Source organism: Molossus molossus, unplaced genomic scaffold, assembly GCF_014108415.1.
Source record: "Molossus molossus isolate mMolMol1 unplaced genomic scaffold, mMolMol1.p scaffold_m16_p_21, whole genome shotgun sequence".
Taxonomy (NCBI): Eukaryota; Metazoa; Chordata; class Mammalia; order Chiroptera; family Molossidae; genus Molossus; species Molossus molossus.
In genome coordinates, this window is record NW_023425357.1 from 27,027,460 (window position 1) to 27,048,871 (window position 21,412).

Sequence of the window (21,412 nt, forward strand, 5' to 3'; positions counted from 1 at the left end):
ACTATATTCATTAGATCCTTGAAGAACTGTGATGACATGTTTCCACACAAAGAAACACATACATATCTGATTAGAAGACACACTCTCTGGGCAGCTAGCATACCGCTTGGTAGCAGGCAACAGCTAGTATTATGTAAATCATGTAAAGGAAAATAAGTTTAAAACAGGGGGAAAGTTTTCCAAATTTCTGAAGACAAATTTTTTAATAGTATATCCACTTTGGTTTTTAGAAGGTTTTTTCCATAAAATAATCTCTTTTGTTGAGCATGGACAATATAGAAATAGGTCCAAGAGTAGACTAAGATAAAGTTGTTTTTGAGTCCTGGCTGGTTTGGCTCAGCAGTTAGAGCGTTGGTCCACAGACCAAAGGGTTGAGGGTTCGATTCCCGGTCAAGGGCAATGGACCTGCGTTGCAGGTTTGATCCCTGGTCCAAGTCGGGGTCGAATGATGTATCCCTCTCACATCATGTTTCTCCCCCCACCCCTCCTTCTACTCTCTCTAAAAAATCAATGGAAAAATAACCTCAGGTGAGGATTTTTTTTAAATGTTGCCTTTGGTGGGGTGTCATTAAGAGATCCGGTGGGCTATGCATGTACTTCAACCTAAGTCACTTTATTAATTCATTTTTGACCTGCCTCCAAAAAAGGGGACCTAAGGTGACATAAAGAAAGACCCAGTATAGAACACGGTAAACAAAATGCATCACAGTCACTCAAAACTGGAGGAAGTATTAATGCTAACCATTAGCATTAATGATCTGAAAAAGCATCATACTGGACCAGGGGTTCCAATAGCACCTTGTTATAATCCCCTTATCAAGCAGAAGGTATTGTGGTAACTCCTGAGGGGTTTTGCTCGGAGTTCTGGGTGAAAGGGTGCATCTCACATGCAGCGGCATAACTTCTTACATTTTGGGGTCACGTAACAGACACCATCTTCGGTAATAGTGTTCTCCCTGTCCTTATAAGGCAGCACATTTTCAGGAACGTTTACACTGACTGATAGGACACACAGAAAACTAGTATTTCCTGAGTGTCTACTGTCGCCCTAGGGTCAAGCTGTGCCTTAATCCTACACCAGCCCAAAGACGTGGGAACCGTTTTCTCCATTCTATAAGGAAGATGACAACTCGAGGCCCATCGTGTGACTTGCCCATGATTTCGGAGGTCACCACAAGGAAAGGCTGGGGTTCTTCAAAGCCCAGTGTGGGGTCTCTGACACGTCACACGCGTCCGTGCTCGATGACACAGTGAGTGCGCTGGTCTCAGGGCCCACACACCTTACACCGTGGTCGTGGAGTGTGTTAATAAGTGAGTCAGCACAGGAAAGGGACTTAGAGCAGGGCTTATCCGGCCCGGTGAGTTCTAATAAACGTGAGCTGTTGTAGTTGTTGTTACTGGTTGTCTGTGTCCTCCAGACCTACAGAACACACACTTCTCCAGGGAAGGATCACAGCCGTGCGTGGATCTGCACCCCTGACCGAACACACGCCAACTCTTCCCATTACAGAGAACCGACGCTGGCAAACATAAACTTAATTTTTAATGTGTATCTTCTTAAAAGATGAAGCCAACAGGGCTCGGAGCCTGGAAGTGAGAGAAAGTGGCACAGAGAGACGGGATGAACAGGCTTCGGTTCAAGGGAAAAGCAAACCACAGCTGAGAAAATACCCTTCCATCCACAAGAACTATGCCCGCTCACTCCTTATAGGTGAAACAGAGAGAACAAAAAAAGAGAACAAAAAACCTACATTACTTTCCCGACTGGGTATACTTCAGAATCTAATTCTTCTGAAATAATTTTTTTTTTTATTGAATCTATTGGGGTGATATTGGTTAATAAAATTATACAGGTTTCAGGCATACAATTCTACAATATATCATCTGTATGTTATATTGTGTTCGCCACCCCAAGTCAAGTCTCCTTCCCTCACCATCCCCCCCCCTTACCCTCTTCCACCTCCCCCCACTCCCCTTCCCTCTGGCTTTTTAAATGTCTTAATGTCTCCTTTGTAAGAAATGTGTTCCGGATTAATATAGAGATTTCATCCATGCTAATTTCATTACTTGGTCTATTATGGTTATAGAGAATCAACAAAGGGACAAATTGCACCAAGCACACACAAAACCCAACAAGAAATGTTATGTTCTAAAGAAGAAAAAACCAGACTTCTTGCATTCACCTGCCCGGGCATATTAAAATATCAAAAAATGTTTCAGAATTCCAGGATTTTAGGAGTTTCTTTTTCTTTTAAAGAGTGAGAACCCTAAGAAAACACTATGCAGGTCTCGGTAGTAGATACACAGTATTTTTTTTGGATCTGGTGAGTATACTTTTTATACTGTTTCTATGAAAGGAGGGGACTCTAGCTCAGATTACTTGGACAGTCTCACTGTTTATTCTTCCCTTTTCTGAGCAGTCAGAAGAGATTTCTCTCAGTACTTCAAATAAATAAGATATGCAGCTGAACAAACACCATACATTCCCGTGGATTACTTTGGCTTCTTAAAGAATATTTCACTTTCTTTTTGAAAAATGTAAATGATTGAAGAGACCCCATCATATGAAACCCGAGGATGGGATGTGTCAGGGGTACAGACGCCACGCACGGCGGAATGTGCGGCAGCAAAGGCCTCACTGAGTGGAGGGCTTGGGATTTCACGGGGAAATGAGAATGTTATTAAAGAAGATACGTGACTTAGTACATACGTGAACAGAGTGGCTTTGTCACAGGAAAACCAAACTCCAGCATTCCGAATCAGTCTCTACAACATTTTCTGAACAACAACAACCAAAAAAGTAAAATAAAAGTGTTTTTCTTTTTCTTTTTACCCCTTAGATTTCTACTGAATAAAACAAGCCCCAAAATAACAACAATGACAACAACCACTCCCTCCAGACTATACACAGTCTGGAATAATAGTCTACACGGGCTTCAAAATGATCAGTGAGCCTTATCTACCTCTATGGCTTACAGAAAAAAAGTCCAGGGTTTCTGGCCAAGTTTTGAAACTCAAATCAAAACTTGGCTATGCATGTTTCTTCAGGAAGAAATTGGGGCCAGTGATTACCGTGGCCCCTTCCCCTACAGCAGCATGAAAACAAATACTTGACCTTGGGAAACATAACCCACGCATTTCATTATCCTTTCATAAACGTTCTTATTGGAGGACTAAACCTTATGTCCCATCAGGAGGCAGAAAGGCATAAATCTATAAAAGACAAAGTGGGTGCATCTGGTGTGTCTCTCATCCCAGAAAGAGGGGGACAAGCATACAGAAAGAATACCAACAGGAGAACAGCAAGGCGAAGATAAATGTGTCCGTAACAAACACTATGGCTTACGGCCAGGAACTATCAAAGTCTATGAGTAACTCTGCCACCAGATAGCCTACCAAAAGGCACACAAAAAAAACCAAAAGCACAAAAACAAAAACCCCCCAGTGGAACTTGTGAAGAGTGACAGGCAGCCACTAAGACGGCCCCAGTGCTTCTGGTATTCACGCCACTGGGAAATTATCTCCCCATGAGTGGGGCAGACCTGGCAACCTGCTCCCAGCAAACAGAATGGGCAAAGGTAATGAGGTGTCCCCTCTGTGGTGAGTTCACACAGGACTGAGGCTCTGTCCTGCTGGTAGACTCTGTTTCCTCCTTGGCTTCCACACCTGGACAAAGTAGATGCCTCTGTGGCAAGGAACCCGGAGGGGGCCTCCAGCTCAACAGCAGAGGGGAGCTGAAGCCCTCTCCCACCAGGCCCCCAGGCACTGAGCCCTGCCCACAAGCACGTAGGTTCGGACGCCGACGTTCTCCAGCGGAGCCCGGAGGTGGCCACAGCCTGGCTGACACCTTGGTTGCAACCTGTGAGTTGACCTTAAAGCACAGGGCCCAGCGAAGCCGTGCCTGGGTTCAGACCCCCAGAGACGGTGAGATAAGTGGATGGGGGTCACAGTCATGGAGGGCACAGGCTGAAACAGGTGCTCGTGCGGGGTCAGCTTACCCTTTGTTCCCTTCACGCCACTGTGGAGAGTCTCACGGGGCCTGCCCTTCCCAGATGGCCTCACCTCCGGCCCATCACTGAACCAACCGAGACAATGAGCTCGACTGAAAGGTTGGTGCCTGCATCCAAAAGAGTCTCAGTAGAATTCTGGAGCTAAAACAGCACCTTTGGAACCTTCCAGGCCAGGTATTCCAAGTGTAAGCCCGGCACTTTATTTTTTTGAAAAATTTCTTTATTGATTTTAGAGAGAGAGGAAGGGAGAGGGAGAGAGAGAGAGATGGAAACATCGATGAGAGAGAACATTGATTGGCCGCCTACTGCACGCCCCCCACTGGGGATCGAGTTCACAACCTGGGCATGTGCCCTGACCAGGAATCGAACCAGCGACCTCCCGGTGCCTGGGCCGACGCTCAGAGCCTGTCGCTTTAAACGAGGGCAACAGTGGCAACAGCGGCTCCGCAATGAAGTATCCCTGGAGTTGAGTGTATTCCACCGGAAGGGCTGCTTTGGGCCCCATGGGCATATTCTGCACACTTTGGGGCATTACAATACCTATTCTTTCACAAAAAGGTGGCGATGACTGGTGTTGGTGGGCGAGTTCTTCATCCAGAGGTTTCAGAATGAAAAGTGTGGACCTGCGTCAGTCTCCCTATTTAATTTCCTTTTGAATTACACTGTCCTGTACAATTCAATGCTGTGGGATAACTAACCTTGGTTAACCAACTCATTTTACAGATCAGAAAACGGAGGCCCTGTGATGGTACGTGCCTTGCTCAGAGACACACCCTCGTGTGCTGACGGTGAACGCTCAAATCACATCACGGGAGACAAGATACAAAGACACAGGCCCCTGAGCGTGCAGCCTGGCACTCAGTAGGGTCTCCTGTCACCTGAGAACGTGTCCTCTGCTGATTTTCAAAGTTTCCATTAATCTTAATGTAAGAAGGAGGGAGGGGGGGTGGAAAGGGTGTGGATTTTAGTTTCTGAATAATTCAGAACACCAGATTTGAGCTCTCTTTATTGCTGCTAGGAAAACATCACCTTCCACCTCACGGGGAAAAATCAACGTGCCCGGTGCGTTATATGAGAATCCAGGTTCACAGAAGAAACGTTTCAGAAACATCATCGCGGGGCAATGCAAACTCCTGGCACGGGTTTAATCACGCTGCCTCTAGTGTCTCCGCGGCGCTGCGGCCAAAAATCACTGGGAAGAAGTCTGAAATCTGAGAAAAGGAAACCGAAAGGGGAGGATCAAAGGAGGCCCCACGAACTGAAAAGTAATGAGGGAGCCAGAAGGAGAGTTAAAAAGAGGCAAGGCATTACCGAAATGCCAACGGGAACACGGGAGAAGGGGAAACGAACAAGATGCAACTAGGAAAATTTCAAATCTTGGTTAAATGTTCATTAGATAATTTGTCACACATGTTACGGCCAGAGAGTCATTTCTTCCCCTCTCGAGTGCTCATTCGGGAACAAAGGCATCACCAGACTTAAAACACTACAAAGCAGGGCAGAGAGAAGACAGCGGTGAGATGCTATGGTCTCGCAAAGCAGGACGTATTTTCCTTTTCTTTGTTTTTAACAAGAAAGGGCCGATCTTTCCTCAAAGCTAAAGCGTGCTGTTGGTGTCTTTAAACAAGTAGCCGGGGGGACTTATATTCTGCACTGTGGAAGCTCATTGAGGTCTGGTTTCCGTTCTCGTGCTTACTTGGACTTGTATGTGATGTTTCTAATGTTTCAGGTTCACAGGGAGACAGAGACCTTCGGTGACAACAAGGAGCTGTCACTAGGAGAACAGGCACCTACAAGCACTGCGAAGACAAGCAAGCCTTTCCTTGTCTGGAAATAGAATGACAGTAACAGTAACTGTAACAACAATAATAGACGCGTATTGAGTATGGAGCACCTCCTGATTGCTATACATATGTCCCTTATCTTTCATTCTTGACCCAGGCCAATAATAACAATACCAGTTAATGTCTATTGAGCATCTAGTACCTCCTAGAAGTTATGCATTCATGATCTCCTTCAAGTGTCAACACAATCCCATGAGGTTGGTATAACGTCCCAGTTTGACACAAGAATCTTAATCAGGTTGTGAAATGTGCCCAAGAGCTCGTGTGGGATGGAGCTAGGGTTGATCCGAGAGCTGCCCAGTTCTAAAGGGTATCCTGTCTTTCCTATGCCAGGTTGTTCTCTCCTTACCTATGCTCCTTCCCTGCACACACCTCCGGGTAGATCCCACAGGTGTCGCCTGACCAGGAGTCTGGGAGCCCTTGGTTCTGGTCCCAGCTCTTCCATGCACGAGCTATGTGGCTCCGGACGGGTCCCCTGGCCTCATCCACTTCTTTATCTACACACTCTCAACTGCAAACTTCTGCACGTCAGAGAGACTAATGATAAGGAATACGTTAATGACTGTCATTCATTAGGCACTTAATCGCCTTTCCTTTATTCATTTACAAATATTTACTGAGCATTTACTTTATGGACCAGGGTATAGTAGTATGCAGGCAAAATGAGCATTTTCAGGAGAGTGGAGACAGACATTAAACACAAATTACAGAAATCATTGTTCTAGGTTGCATTTACGTTTAATGCTACGAAGGAGCAGTTCTGGGGACCCTTCATTCATTCCCTGGGCTCATGTTTACAGAGTGCTCATGTCAGGTAGCAGTCTCACAGGTACCAGCTCTTACAAAAGCCCATAATGGGGAGTCTTGAGCAAATGCTCATCTGATGCTCCCTTGAGCTGAAACGCTGGCATGGAGATTTGAAGGATGAGGAGAAAATCAATAAGAGAGGAGGAAAGGAGCGTTCTGGACTAAAGAACAGTATGTGTCAAGCCCCTGAAGAAGGAAGGAGAATAGGACTGGAAGTGGCTAGACGTAAAACTGGTCAAGAGGAAGGGCACAGGTACGGCCAAGTGCCTTCCATTCAACCCACGGGTCTTCCACCGTGACCCTATAAAGTGGACAGCACTCACACCCAACAGTGACAAAACTATGTGCACACCTATTCAGGAGTGCCAGGTCTCCTTGCCATCAGATCTCACCTCCCACCCTAGAGACACGAAATGCCAGGAATGCACTTTCTCAGTTTCCCCCGCACTAGGATGGACAAGTGACTCCATCCTGGCCAGCGAGAGCTGAGGGAAGCCTTGCAGGGAGGATCAGTCTGAGACAGAGGCATGCAAGAAGGGGCCCCATGCCTCCCATCATGTCTTTGAACTTACCCTGTAGCACACAATGGTTGGCGCTGCTGCAGCCATGTTATAAGCATGAGGAAAAAGGTAAGACAATTAACAAAGGAGCTGCTTGTATAATAACCAAACACACCCCTGACTGCCTCAGGGCTCCTGGATCTACGAGAAAAACAGAGCCTCTATTATTCCGACCACTTTCAACTGTATCTTAACAACCCATAGTCCAAAACATGTAAACGGATGTAGAAAACGAGCCCGAGAGAGGCTGAATAATTCCAAAATTACACAACTGGAAAAGAGGGGACACTTGAGTTTTAAGCACAGGCCTAATGAGTCTACATCCTTCGTTCTTTTCTGCTCTACCATATGCCTCGGACTGTGAATTGAGCAAACACTGTAAACTATAAAACTCCAGGCAGAATTGAGCCGTGACTAATACAACAATGCTAATGATAATACTGGGAAGTGAGGAGATGTCTGAGGCTGCGGGGATGCGGCCTCGGCGGAAGAGCCCGGCCACCAGGTCCTCTGCGGGGACAGCAGGGACGCTCACGTTTGGCCCGACGGCAGAGGGGTCCTCGGAGTCCGCTTTTCTAACGTAGCTGGACTGGCAAGACTACCACGGCAGCCAGAGAATCAGCCCTCACCAGGGCGTCTCAAAATATTTAGATTAATAAAGAATATGCTGAAATTTCTGCTTTGAAAATCGTATTTCCTCCTCCCAACAGGAAAAGGCCCCTGTTTTCTACTCCAACGTGCCAAGAGATTCGAGGGGCCATTGCCCTTGATAGTGTCTAGAGTGTAGTCAGCTGCAGGTATTTAAAGGCGAGGGGGGAGACGTATTTTTCTAAAATACTAATTTAAAGAACAAATCAACATCTATTATCTCCTTCATTATGTTTTAAATTGTCCAACTATAAATCACGCGGCAGCAGGTTATTCAAGGGCAGAATTACCCAGCTTGGCTTTCCCGAAGGTTAGGAGAATGACATCTTGTGCTTTTCCTAGTTTAATTTATAACTTTGCAACAGAACCTGCGTCGCAGGCCCATCCATTAGCAGGGTAGCTGCACATCTGTTAAAACTCAGCACAATGACTGGCTTTACAGGGCCACAGGAAACGTAACCCAATCGTTCCAGGAGTTCTACAAGCTCAAGTTCTTTTTAATGTAAAATGATTTGAAAATGCAGTTCCCTAAAACATCTGCTAAGCTCCTGCTACCCGAACACATGATATTCGTTCTACTGTTACCTGCCAACACAAATATTTGGTTGCACAAAACACCCTGAGAGGCACGTGAGGGTGCTCAGCTTCATATTTACATACCGATCCGCAGAGGGTTGGCCGGGACCTGGGAACTCGGGCGAAGAGGTTGTTTACCAGAACGGAGAGCTTACGTGGGGGTGGATGGAGGGGCGGGCGGTGAATTTCACGAAGGCTCTTTCAAACATGTTAGGAGAAAACATAACTGCACAACCAGATATATGAGGGGCCCTTGACAAAGAAAGTGGATTGGGGAGCAGATGGCGAAGGGTCTGAGACCCAAGCAGCATTTGCTGGAACAAGTTGGGTAAGTTCTCTGTGCTTTCAAGCAAAATGAAGATAACAATTCGATCACTAGAGAAGAGTTTCGAGATCCATGAGGGTCTACATGCTGATATATGGAGCATCACGGTGCCTGGCTCATACTGCCACGTTGCATCTTACCTGAGAGTGTGCCAAGAATCTAAAGGCATCCCACCGGGCAACGACAGCAAATAGCCAGAATTATCCTTCAAAATACAATATGCCTGCTTTTGTGAATTAAGCCCCATAAAGCAACATGTATGTATGAATATATCATATACAGTAAAATACACTATATATTCGTGTTTACATATGCAAAATATAATTTTAGAATATTTAAACTGCATAAAAAAAGACAGAAAACTGCAGACAGGAAAATAAACATATAACGCACACATAATGTATGTGACTTCATTATTTAAAAGCTCCCATCAAACTTCAGTTTCCTTCAAGGTATTTCAAAAGCAGCTAGTTGAGGAATCTTGCATCTTTTTCAAACATTAAAAAAAATTTTATTCCCATTTATTGTTATTTTATCATAAATTAGAGGACGGGGAGACACAACTTCCTCCCCAGGACCCCCAGTACGCCTGCCTAGGCCCCTAGACCTCAAGAGGAAGAGTTGGCAGAGACATGGCTCTACCAGTGGGGGTCGCTGTGCTGAGAATTACTCCCTATGAGTTTCTCATTAGTGATTATTATACTGCAGGCGGCCAAAATGGAAAAATTAATTAATTTCAAAGCGATAATGCATTTACAGCAACAATTAGAAATGTATAACTGTAAAAGGGCAACATTTAAAAGACAGATTACATTTAATAAAGTTACACAAGAACATCCAATTGTAAAATTACTGATCTGCAACAATATTCCTTAAAGAGGCACTTAAAATAGCCTGACTCCATGAAGGGTGACCTAATTACTATAACTAAAATCACCATAGTCACAGCAAGTCACAGCAAATAAAAAAGGGACACTGGTATGACTACACTGCCATTTAATACTGAAGGGAGCGGGCGGTAGTGGGGGAGCAGAGGCAGGGCTTCCAAGCACAAGGCCGGTTGTGTCTCTTGTTTGCTTGACTTTGTACAGTGGAATGCTTACTCCAGCAGCACTCAGGTCAAAGGAAAACCCTTCTCTGCAGTGAAATGCAGAAGAGGTGACAAGGAGCACAGAACACCAGCCGTCTGGTGACAGGACACCTGCACCTTACTAAGCTCCTTCCCAACTTTGCACCTTACGAAGCTTATTACCCAACTTTCGCGAGGGGCAGGGATGGGCATGCACCTGCACGGCTTATTTCCAACATCTGTTTGCATCACCACGGCAGACGTGCATCCTTCACCCATGAAACAAGTCTTCTCATGGTAAAAGCAATGACAAGCAGCACACAGAAGGATAGAACACGCGGTGACTTTTCCAATGAGCCCCATCTCTCCAGCCAGTGAAATACAGTGACCCAGGTCTATGCTCATGCTGGTTTGTCCTAAAACCCAGCGTCCGAAATGTTTATGAAAGAGGAACAGGCGGCTGTGAGTTTGACAATAAGTCTAGTGTTCCCACTCCACCCCTTTATACGCCTATTCATATGGAACCTGATGGCTAAGAAATCCCTAAATAGGTAAGAATATAAATTTAGCTACATATTTCATAGTCTTCCTAATCCCTAGGTTTATCTCAAAGAGTACACTTGTGACATTTAAAAGATGCTATTTTCCAATCACTTGGGACAAGAACATGGAAAGTCTCCACAATGGTGTCTGCAGGGACCAGGTGTACAGGTTGGAGAACCAAGCTCCCTCCACCTGGGCACCCTTCCTACCTTGCCTGTTAACCCTCTCCCTCGGCCTTTGGGTCCAGGGGAAAAGTCCTCCAGCCGCCACCACCAGATTCCCAATTTACAGAGTTCTTTAGTTCTGCGCATATCCACTAGTAGCAACTGCATTTTGGAAAACACTGTTCAGGACCAAGGTAATATTCACAACAACAAGAAGAACAACCGTCATGGCAAGAAGCGCTGCACACCTACCATTCAACAGGCGCTGAGCTCGGCACGTCATTTAACTGCTTCCCAATAGGGCAGCCGTTGAGCACATGTGGCTATTTACATTAAAATTAATTTTAAAATTAAAATGAATGAAATATTTAGTTCTTTATTTATGTTAGCCATTTTTCGAGGGCTCAAGAGCCATACGTGGCCAGTGGCTTCTATACTAAATAGCCAGATTAAAATCTGTGGTTTAGAGAAATACTCCACCAAATATATTGTATAAAATGTGCATTCTTCATTCAAGTTACTTCTTACTGAAATGCATTCAGTAAGAATGTTTCTAGATATGTTTGTTATACGACCATCAAAAACGTAGAAACATCATAGTTACCTTTGTGAACGTTTCCAAATCTAACCGCAGTAGTGTGATTCATCCAAATAATTCATCTTTGGGAAGGCAACACTAAAACACACTTCTAGCCAAAGAAGTATCCCCAGGAGAGGTTTTCTCCCATTAAAAGAATTTAGCACGTCAGACACAGGTTCTCAGTGGAAACCCATCAGCCAGTAAGTCAATAGCCACAAATCCGAGTTCCTCACCTACTAACGCAAAACGCAGTTTGCAAGGACTGCGCTTTCTGAATAATAATTTCTTAAAAATCACATCAAAAGAAAACTAATCATTGCCATCAAGACTTTTAGCCATACTAACACAATATTGAAAAGCCACATCTTCTATCTAGCTCTCCAAGACACCCTTAGAGAAACAGATGTAATCTAATGTCGATCGAAATGTGTTCAAGGGCCCTCGCCAATGCCTTTAACGGGCTCGATGATGTGATTATCAGGACCCGACTCATCGTGACAAGAGGCGAGAGTCTGACGAAAGCACGCCTGGCCTTCTCCAGGACCTTCCCATAAAGGAACGCAGAGGTGTCCGCGAGAGAGAAGCGGCTCACTTACCATGGACTTGGTGAAGGGCCGGGCCAGGGTGAACAGCAGCGTGTACACCCACCAGTTGCGATGCAGGGAGGAGTACATCATGTTTCCTGGGTGCACTGCGTTCGACGTGACCCCCCTTGGGGAGAGGCGGCGATGGAGCTCGTTGGAGAAGAGGATGTTGCAGAGTTTGGACCGGTTGTAAGCCAGCATGGCCCAGTAGTCATTTTTCGAAGGAGAGAGGCGGCTGAAGTCTAGTTTTCCCGAGGAGTCATTGATATCTGTAAATCTGAAAAAACAGAAACTGTGACGTGAAGCAGTCGATCTCTGATGGCTGATAGAGCTTCTTAATTTTTATTGGAAATCTGCAAAACTACACAGAGACTACTAAAAAGTCAATTGTGCGAACATCTGAACAAAGTAGACATGGTGCTATAACACTGTACACCAACGGGATCCAAAGATAGACGTAATAAAGGCCCACACTCATCAATGGAGCAGTCGTAACATGCTGAACACCACCCGCCTCCAACATATATTTTTCAAAACCTTCAACAGGAAGTTCATGGATAATTAAATTAAATGCAAAAGCATCTTAAATGAAGGGCTGCTGCTTTTGGAAGCAGAAAGATATCACATTGCTAACCCTAGACGGGGTTTTCCTGGGTTATTTTAGCCAACGCTTGAGTCCTGCATAGTTTCATTTGAGCATCCAAGTAAATATATAGATGAGTCTTGCTGCCTCCAAGACTCTTTTCCAGATTAAAAATTAATGATTATAAAGGGGTTACAACCTTGGTAAGGTGCCATTAATAGTCTTATATGTTTAAAAGACAAATATAAACAAAGCCAAAATGAGTTCTGGCAGAACCTAATGTTTTTAAGTATACCCACGGCATGGATACACACAAATCAAAGTAAGTAGTTGATGTTTTACAATTGGGTCTGACGGAGTCGTTAAACACCAGCTGTTTGTTTCTGTTCCTTCTTTCTCTTTCTTTCTTTCTTCCTTTTTTTTTAACAACAACAACAACAACATAGTGACCATCCTTTAAAGAATGGATGACAAAAGGAATTCTCCAGATGACAGTCTCATCTTTGTTCAGGGCCTCTTTTTCTTCATTGAATTAGCCCTGGGCATTTGCACTGAGTGATGAGGAAGAACAAGGAGAGTGATGGAGATAACTGTGGTGGGAGACGAAAGCAAAGAGTAAAATGAAAATTATGGAATACTCTGGCTATTCCTTAATATGACCAGTTCAGCTGCGATATGACCCAAAAACGCATCACAGGGGAGGTGAAATGCATGTTTTAATGGACATTAAAGAGCCCTTTTCCAGTGACATTCAATGCCTAACATTCAATGACATTGCTGCTCCGAAGTCATCAACAAAGCTCATGACCAGAAGCACCATCACTGATATGGCAATGGGACTTTGAAACTTATCCTTGGCTGCTGTTTCCAGATCCTCAAACCACAGGGAGAGCCCAGACTTCTGAGCTTAATCCTCTAAGACTTTGGAATTTAGCAGAAAATCCAACAATTTACGGGAGCCTTTTTCTGGTTGTCATAATGATTGCCGGTAGGGCCCGGAACGTGGATGTCCTGCAAAGCAGGTGGTGTCTTGCTCAGTAAGGACTATGCTACACTGAACATTCATGCAGCTGAAAGACTGTGCATAATTAGTAATTATCTGAGCCAGAGCCTAACTGGGTTTTACATATGTGCACAGTTTTAACACCCGCTGAATTTCCAGGAATGCAGTACAACCATCGGATAGACAAGGAGTGAATGCACTTTCAGATTTTGTGACTGGGGGCGGGGGAGGTGAGGCTTACTCAGCTGGTGGTATGGGAGTCCGGACGGCCACACGGCTGTGAAGAGTCTACATTGAACGTCCCACTCCATGTTGTCTGAGACTACCTTTGCTGTCGTCCTGCCCAAGCATTCACATGTTGAAACACATGCTACTGCTTCACATTTAATTTTTTCTTTATATTACCATAAACTAGCATATTGAATTAATATATATTTATACAGGAAAGTTCTATTACTTCTGAGCTATATGTCAACATTGTAATAAGGCAGTGATGTTCAAATAGTGTGCTGCAAAAATTGTTAAAACATGTGATACCTGACTATTTAGTCAGGGGCACGGACCTCTCTTCCTTTAGATTTTCGAATAAAATTTAAAAAAAAAAAATGACAGCAGCCAACATAACAATCACCATCCGGTGTGAATGAATCAAAATTATACCTTTCTTTTTTTTTTTTTTGTCAGATCGGCAAAAAAAATGCATATTTTTTGGTGTGCTGCATAATTTTAGTAATTAGCTTATGTGTGCCCTGTGATGAAATAGGTTGAGAATCACTATAATAAGGTGTTACAGAAGTGTTATTACCGAAAGGGATGGTTGAGTCGAGAACCCAATGATCCAAACTAGGTACAGGCCATGTCTTGGACATGCTACCTACTTGACTAGAAAAGAGTCAGGGATTTAGAGAATATCTAAAAGGCAGCAGATAAACATAGCACCCTTCACTCTCATTCTCCACTCTTCTTCCGTCACTTATTGCCGGAAGCCCTTCTTGGCATATTTGTTTGGCCCAACCCAGCTCAGGCGCCACTTCTTCCAGGAAGCTCTCCCTAACTAACTCTTCCATTGCTGGTCGTCACACTGATTTCTTAGGTGGCAATGGAGGGTAGACTGAAAAAAAATGCAAAGCAGATTGAAATGCACGTTTGCATGGAATACCCAGCCTCCAGGACTCAGGCGATGATATTGTTAGTGTTCAATGACCCTGCCATCCCTCCAAGATCAGTAACGAAGCAAATCACACCATCTCTGCGTTTTGTCGGCATGTTGTGCCTCTGCCTTCACCACACCAGACCGCAAGCATGTGTCACCTGCTTCAGTGCAGGACTGTGAATTTTTAGAAGACACACAGTGAGCGCCTTGCGTGTTGCCTAGCAGAATGTTAAACATGTAATATGAACTAAATACAAAGTTGGAGAACAAACTAAGGGCCAAGTCTCCCATCACAAAAAAAAAATCTTTGTTTTGAGCCTTGTTCAAAAGGCACAATTGACCATTAGGTTCAGATCCTCTGTGTTGTTCATTAGAGAGAATGAAGAATGTGGCGCTTTCAAACGTTTAGAGTGAGTCCCCTACGTTGGTTTTTGGTTTTTTTTTGTTTTTTTTAATCCTCACCCGAGGACATTTTGTTCAGATAGAGTGGGAGGGAGAGAGAGAGAGCAACATCGACGTGAAAGGGACACATCAGGTGGTTGCCACCCGCACGACCCAACCAGGGCCGGGGTCAAACTGCAACCGAGGTACGTGCCCCTAGCGGGAACCGAACCCAGGTCTCTCCGGACCACAGGCCAACGCTCTAACTACTGAGCCAAACCGGCCAGGGCCCCTACATTGGTTTTTAAGGACAATGCACAAGTATCTCATGACTGGGGAACACAATGGGTTGACTAAATTCCTAAAAAGAGAGAAGTCAGTCATTTGGAGCCCCGAGTCTAGAGGTAGGCCCTAGCCGGTTTGGCTCAGCGGTTGGAGCATCGGTCTGCGGTCCACAGGGACCCGGGTTCGGTTCCCGCTGAGGGCATGTACCTCGGTTGCAGTTTGTCCCCGGTCCTGGTTGGGTTGTGAGGGTGGCGGCCACTCGGTGTGTCCCTTTTGCGTTGATGTTTCTCTCTCTCTCTCCCACTCTATCTGAACAAAATATCAAAAAAAAAAAAAAAAAAAAGAATTCTCCGTAGAAACAAGGTAGGCGCATGCACACATACACACACACACACACACACACACACACACACACACCATGATGAGAAATTGCATGGAGCCCAGCTGAAGGGAGGTTTCAAGGAAGCACAGCTGCTAAGTATCAGGCCCACCCTCTGCACACAGCCCTCCCCGTAAGTGGAGCCCTGATTTCCTGCCCTACTGATCTCCTGGGCAGCAAACCCGTCTTTAAGGTCTGATTAGCTCGTGTTGACAGTGCTGCAGGAAGCGGGAAGGGTGGGCGAGGCTTCTGATTCCTGGGAGCCAGGGCGGGCTTCCTGAAAAACAACCCTGCTCACCGCTCAGCTCGAGAGGCAGTAAAACAACTCTTCAGAGGCTGCCTACTCTATGTTCAGGCTGAAAAACCGACAAAGCCAAGCAATCACGTCTTAATAGAATGATCCTCCTCCCCGTACACTAACATGTTAACATTTGCCTTCCGGACATTAACATTGGCTGTTCGAGGGGACCTCTAGCTTGTATTTCTATATACACTGATCCTTTTCTTTTTTTTTTAAACTGAGGATTTTTAAATTCCCAAACTAAAGTAATTAGGCTGGATTCTATGTAGACAAAAGCTAGTACATTCAAAGAATAAGACTGAATTTGCCTCAGAAGCTGTGTGTGTGTGTGAGGGTGTGTGTGGGGGTGGGGGTGTAGCGACTTGGCACTCAACACAGCTGTGGCCATTCAGAGCTGTTCAGCAGCGCTGAGCTCTTTCCCTTCTACTTTAATTGTTATCTGAAAATTTTTCACAGCAAGGAAGCCGAGTTCTCATTTTCATATGATGTATTTTAGGGATGCAGAAACTCAATTCACTTGCTCAGACCCCAGATAAGTAACTAAAATACAGTGATGACACAGGGGTCTAATAAATATTTTGCCTTGGGGCAGTCTGGTGTAATATTTTCTGCAAACATAGGGCTTTATTTTTCCCCTAACAGGGGGTCTTGACTCCAAGGAAGAGGTTCCGCCAAGGTTTATGGAGGTAATTAGATATCAACACTTGCATTTTACAAGGCGGTTTAGGGCTCCGGGCCCTTGAGCAGTACGCAAGTGCTTCCCAGGGCTGCGCACTGGCTCCTCCGGGGCCGGGAGGGGTCCCGGGAAAGTGTAATGAACAAACCAGATCGGGGGATTAAGGCTTTGTAAGAACACCCTTTCATATGTGCAAAGGATCGTCAGGAAGCAGGAAACCAGGACCAAGGACGGGGCAGGAGCAAGCCTCGGAACAGAGTTCTGGAAGGCCTTGTCTACACACCAAAGTGGACCACGACCCTTCCTTCCAGTTCCTCTTCTAAATGAAACTAAGATTCAGATCTCCAAGGTAGGAACAAATTACACTGCCGTGAAGGAGAGAACAAAGACGTCCCATGAAATACCGGTTGAGATACAGATTTACAAAGGGGAGAGAGCAGCTGACAATTCAACATAATCTCCCATTAAATACCAGCTCATTTAAACATATCCCGTGGTGCCCTCCGCATCTGGCACAGGGCTGGGGCTGGCAGATTTATTTCCAGCGCTCACTCTCTTGGGCCTGCCCCCGCCGTAGCCCCCCTCCCGCCTTGACAGGGCCACTCCACTTTCTTTCACAAACCTGGTGTGATTTGCAAAGATAAGGATGTCCAGATTTTGTTACCACCTAATTACTAGATGTTTCGTGTCTTTTAACATGGGGGAAGATTATTACTGGCATTTTCCTTTCATTTCGGCCGTCATAAATTTAAAATGGTAGAAGTAAATCTCTCTGCAGTACGTCACTTATACCCTAAGCCCCTGTGTTTGGGAGTGATAAAGGCTTCAGACTAACCCTTGGCTGGTCTCTCTCTTCCAAGTCCCAGGGGTTACATTTTATGGAAGCATGATTTTAAAAATAAGCTTCATTCTGGGTCACTAAAACATTTCAGGACTTAAGGCGAAGAAGAAGGGGGAAAAATAGGCACTTGCACATTATTTTTCCCAGCTACTTTGCTGAGAGTTAAAGCTCCCAACCACACCAGGAAAATCTCCCCAACATGGATTAAATCTAGCCTCGCCCAGCAAGTCCTTTGTCTTTCGTGAGTGCTTCTCGGCAGGCGAATAGTTGTTTATCCAACTCCAGAAACAAATATGCTGAAAATACGATGAAATTTTCAAATGTCTTTTTACTCAATTGAATATTCTCCTAATGGTGATAGAAAAGAAGTGCCATCTGAAGCTTTAATTGAAATTTTAACCAAAAGAGGCATGGCCAGATTTCTAATATGTTCTAACTACAGTACTTCCCTTCCTACAATTACACAGCTAATGCCTGCATTGAATTCCCTAATTTCTCATTATAAAACAATTGGATTTCATCTCGGAGTCTTTAATTGCATTGTTTCTCCTGCTAGAATAACTGCACATTCTTCTTGGTGAAATGTTGAAGTTGTTGAATGACAAATCAATAAAGGTCAGGCATTCAGATTTAATCAATTATTATTCCATCTCAAAGCAAAATCAATGAGGAGCTTGAAGTAGAGTTGTAAAAACAATCTACGTTGCTGTAGACAAAACCCCCAAATAATCTCCCACAATCACAAAAAAATAAATAAACACACCTCAAAAAATTAGGTAAGCCGGGTTGTGTGCACCCACCCTTTTCAGAGGAGGACTAATGGAAAGTATTTTCAGAAAGAGACCCTTGGGAGAATATTAGCGGGTTCCAGGAAGGTGACCAGTGAACAGAAGATGGAATTCTAACCCACCTATGGGACTCCGAGGAGACCACAACGACTCGGGCCGGGGCTGAGCGGCACAAGACGTCCTGCAGGAGCTGCACCAGGTAGAAGTGCCCCAGGTGGTTCACCTGGAAGGTGGTCTCCAGGCCGTCCTTCGTGAGGCTCCAGGGCAGAGCAAACGCCGCTGCGTTGCACACGAGCACATGCAGAGATCTGAAAAATAAAGCAGCCAACGTTGTGCAGATATAAACACTCTAAACTCAAGGATAAATCATGCTCCCTCAGGCATAATCAATTCTTCGCTATCTCCAAGATTCCAGTCACTTCGAAATGGAATACCCCAGAATGTTGCATCTTAAACCATTCTGATGGGGAAGGGCTTGGACTTTGAGTTGGCCCCTGTCCAGGGTTGCTGGGGAAAGGGGATTCCTGAGATACAGGACTTTCAGTGCTAAAACCAGGGCCATACTGAGCAAACCAGGATTTGTGGGTCACCTTGGTTGGAACCTCGGTCCAACCTCCTAACTGAATCTGGGCTTCTTAATTCGTACAATGCTCAGCTTCTTCAATAGTCCTTACAGCAAATATAAGAAATAAAAGAAAAATATGCTATAAAAAGGTGGACATAGGCAGCAGATCTAGTAGGGGCTAAGTTAACACATCAAGGTACAAATGCTCTGTCTAAAGAGGCACATGTTGTTTGAATATATTCTTTCTAGAGGTCAGATTAAATCTACATTTTAGAAATGAGTTTTGGGGATAGGTAAGCGAAGGCCTCGTATAATATTTTCTTTTGTATATATTTTTTGAATAAAGGTTTTTTAAATATAGCGCTGGCTGGTTTGGCTCAGCAATGGAGTGTCGGCCCGCAGACCAGTGAGTCTCGGGTTTGACTCTGGTCAGGGTACCTTGGTTGCGGCTCATTCCCTGCCCTGGTCAGTCATGGGAGGCAACCAGTTGGTGTGTCTCTCAAATTGATGTTTGTCTCTCCTTCTCTCTCCCTCCCTCCCTCCCACTGTATCTGATGATAAATAAAAAAATATCCTTGGGTGAGAATTAAAAAAAAATTTTTTTAAAGTATAAAGTAAGCCTTTCCTATGAATCAAAATCCTAAATCCTCATAAAGAAACTGGACTTGTGGAAAATCATCCTAAGGTACCAATAAGAATTTTATAAAGAAATATAGTCAAGGCTACCCAGCGTTTATAATTACAACATAAAAACAACAAATTAGAGTTAAACTAAAAATATGATTGGAAATCATTAAATGAATTTGAATACAGTCGTCCCTCACCACCGCGTGCTTTGACTTTCGCGGCTTCACTCTATCGCGGGTTTTTCAAATATATTCATTAAAAAGTTGATCGAGACAGTGAAAATGATACAGAGCGCGCTCGGTTGTCTGAGTCAATTATACACCCCTGTATTACCATTAAAATTAAAATTACTGTACGTATGGACTGTAGGCCTATGTATCCGAGCACCCCAGGAATCCTTCAACGCCAGGTGCAACCGCTTGAGTCTGGAATGGATTAACCGCAATAAACGAGGGACGACTGTATATGTATATCATAGAATACTATGCAGCCATTAAAATAACAAATAAACCAATCTATTGACCTTGTAAAACATTCATGTTAAAAAACAAAATATATACTACTGTATGATCACACATGCACAGGACACACACACACACACACACACACACATACACACAATGGTAAAGAAAGATACACAAAAATGTTAACAGTAGTTGTCTCTTGGGGTGGGTGGAAATGTTGGCGGCGAAAACAGCCCCAGGTGTTAGAACTCGGTTTAGCAACTTTGGTGTTTGGGCTCTGGCTAAGAAAGAACTCAGAACCCGGATTCAGACTATAAGAAAAAAAGTTATTTCGAAAGTCACAGAGGTGGAAGAAGTAAGCCTTACATATCGGAAAGGCCAAAGAAGGGCCCCTGAAGCTTAGGGGCCACAGAGCAGGGTCCACTCAGAAAGAAGATTCCAGGCGGCTTGCTCAAGAGTGAGAGCTGGCTGGGTCCTCAGTCCTAAGGGCTTTAAGGCTGGGGATTTTAGGGGCGGCTCCAGGGGAGAAGCGCAATAGAATATTCATCAGCTACCCAGGTGTGTCTTCAGGGTCTTTGGGTTATGTTCTCCAGGGATTGGTCAGCGCCAGGGCAAGGGGTCATTCATTAGTCAATGCAGCTGGTCTTGATGTCAGATTTTGCTGCTTTTCTGGGGCTGGAGCTGAAACACAACTGAGGTCTAGGTTTCACTCCTCGGGGTTAATGCTTAAGGGAGCGTTTGGCAAGAGCTTGTGTGGGAGTCGCATGAGGCTACTCTCGGCCCCTTGTTCCTCCTCCAGAGGGGTCAAGGACATGGCTAGAAACATGCCAGAGGAGGAAAAGTCAGGGGAGGGTCTGAACCTCATGATCAGCGATATGCAATGTCAGGGGGTCTAAATTTCATGGCCACTGATATGCAAGGGGAGGGAAGGTCACCTGGGGGTGAGGTCCTTGTTTTCCCAGTTCTGCTTGACACCAGGGGCCTTCCTCCCTGGTGACCTTCTGTGCTGGGCCATCGTTCCTGTGCTCATGTCTGTCCAACTGCCTGCCACAGACCCCAACGCGTCTTAAATTGTTTTCCTTCTGAGTTCATTCGCATTTTCTTCATTTTCCCCCCATGATTAAGATATGGTGTCTTTATAATAAGGATAAATGCAATCAAATCAATGCTTTAAAGAAAAGAAGCATTTGGGAATTTGACTAACAAATAAAAGAAGAGAAAAAGAGGCAGGGTAGGGCTATGTGGGGGGTCTGCATCTCGGCCCAGTTTCAGACAAATCACAGGTCTCTGAGATTCTGAATCCTGCGTATGAAATAGGAGGCCGGAAGCTGATGGCGCTGTGTCCTCATGCAGCTCAGATTCCGGGCCAATGGCTTGCAGGTAGTATTTTCTATATGATATAGGAGGTAAAATAATTTCCTATATTTTTTATTTTAAAAAATGCAATGTTTTTTTCATAGTAACTGTTCATGGAACTGTTATTTTCTGTAACAATCTGATTTTGTTCCATCCTCATAAAATACTGTAGCCAAAGAGGATGAGTTTTTAAAAACAAACACTGGTATGAAAGGAAGCCTAAAGGAAAGTCTTTCTAAAAATTAAAATAATCTGTTATCGAAATAAATTTAAAAGGAAGAATGAAAAATATGTGCAATG

The 21,412-nt window shown here is 44.6% G+C and overlaps 1 protein-coding gene across 7 annotated transcripts in view; it reads right to left on the minus strand.

Annotated features, from left to right (window-relative positions):
• WWOX (WW domain containing oxidoreductase) overlaps nt 1-21,412 on the minus strand; it is a 954,172-nt gene that overhangs the window by 660,814 nt on the left and 271,946 nt on the right. For all 7 annotated transcript variants that reach the window (XR_004961188.1, XR_004961185.1, XR_004961184.1 and 4 more), the window contains exons 7-8: nt 18,223-18,408; nt 11,723-11,987 (exon numbers count right to left, since the gene is read on the minus strand). Coding sequence is in view for 1 of the 7 variants with exons in the window: in XM_036276000.1 (XP_036131893.1) it covers nt 11,723-11,987; nt 18,223-18,408 (451 nt within the window). In the remaining 6 variants the exon portion in view is untranslated. The remainder of the gene's footprint in view (nt 1-11,722; nt 11,988-18,222; nt 18,409-21,412) is intronic.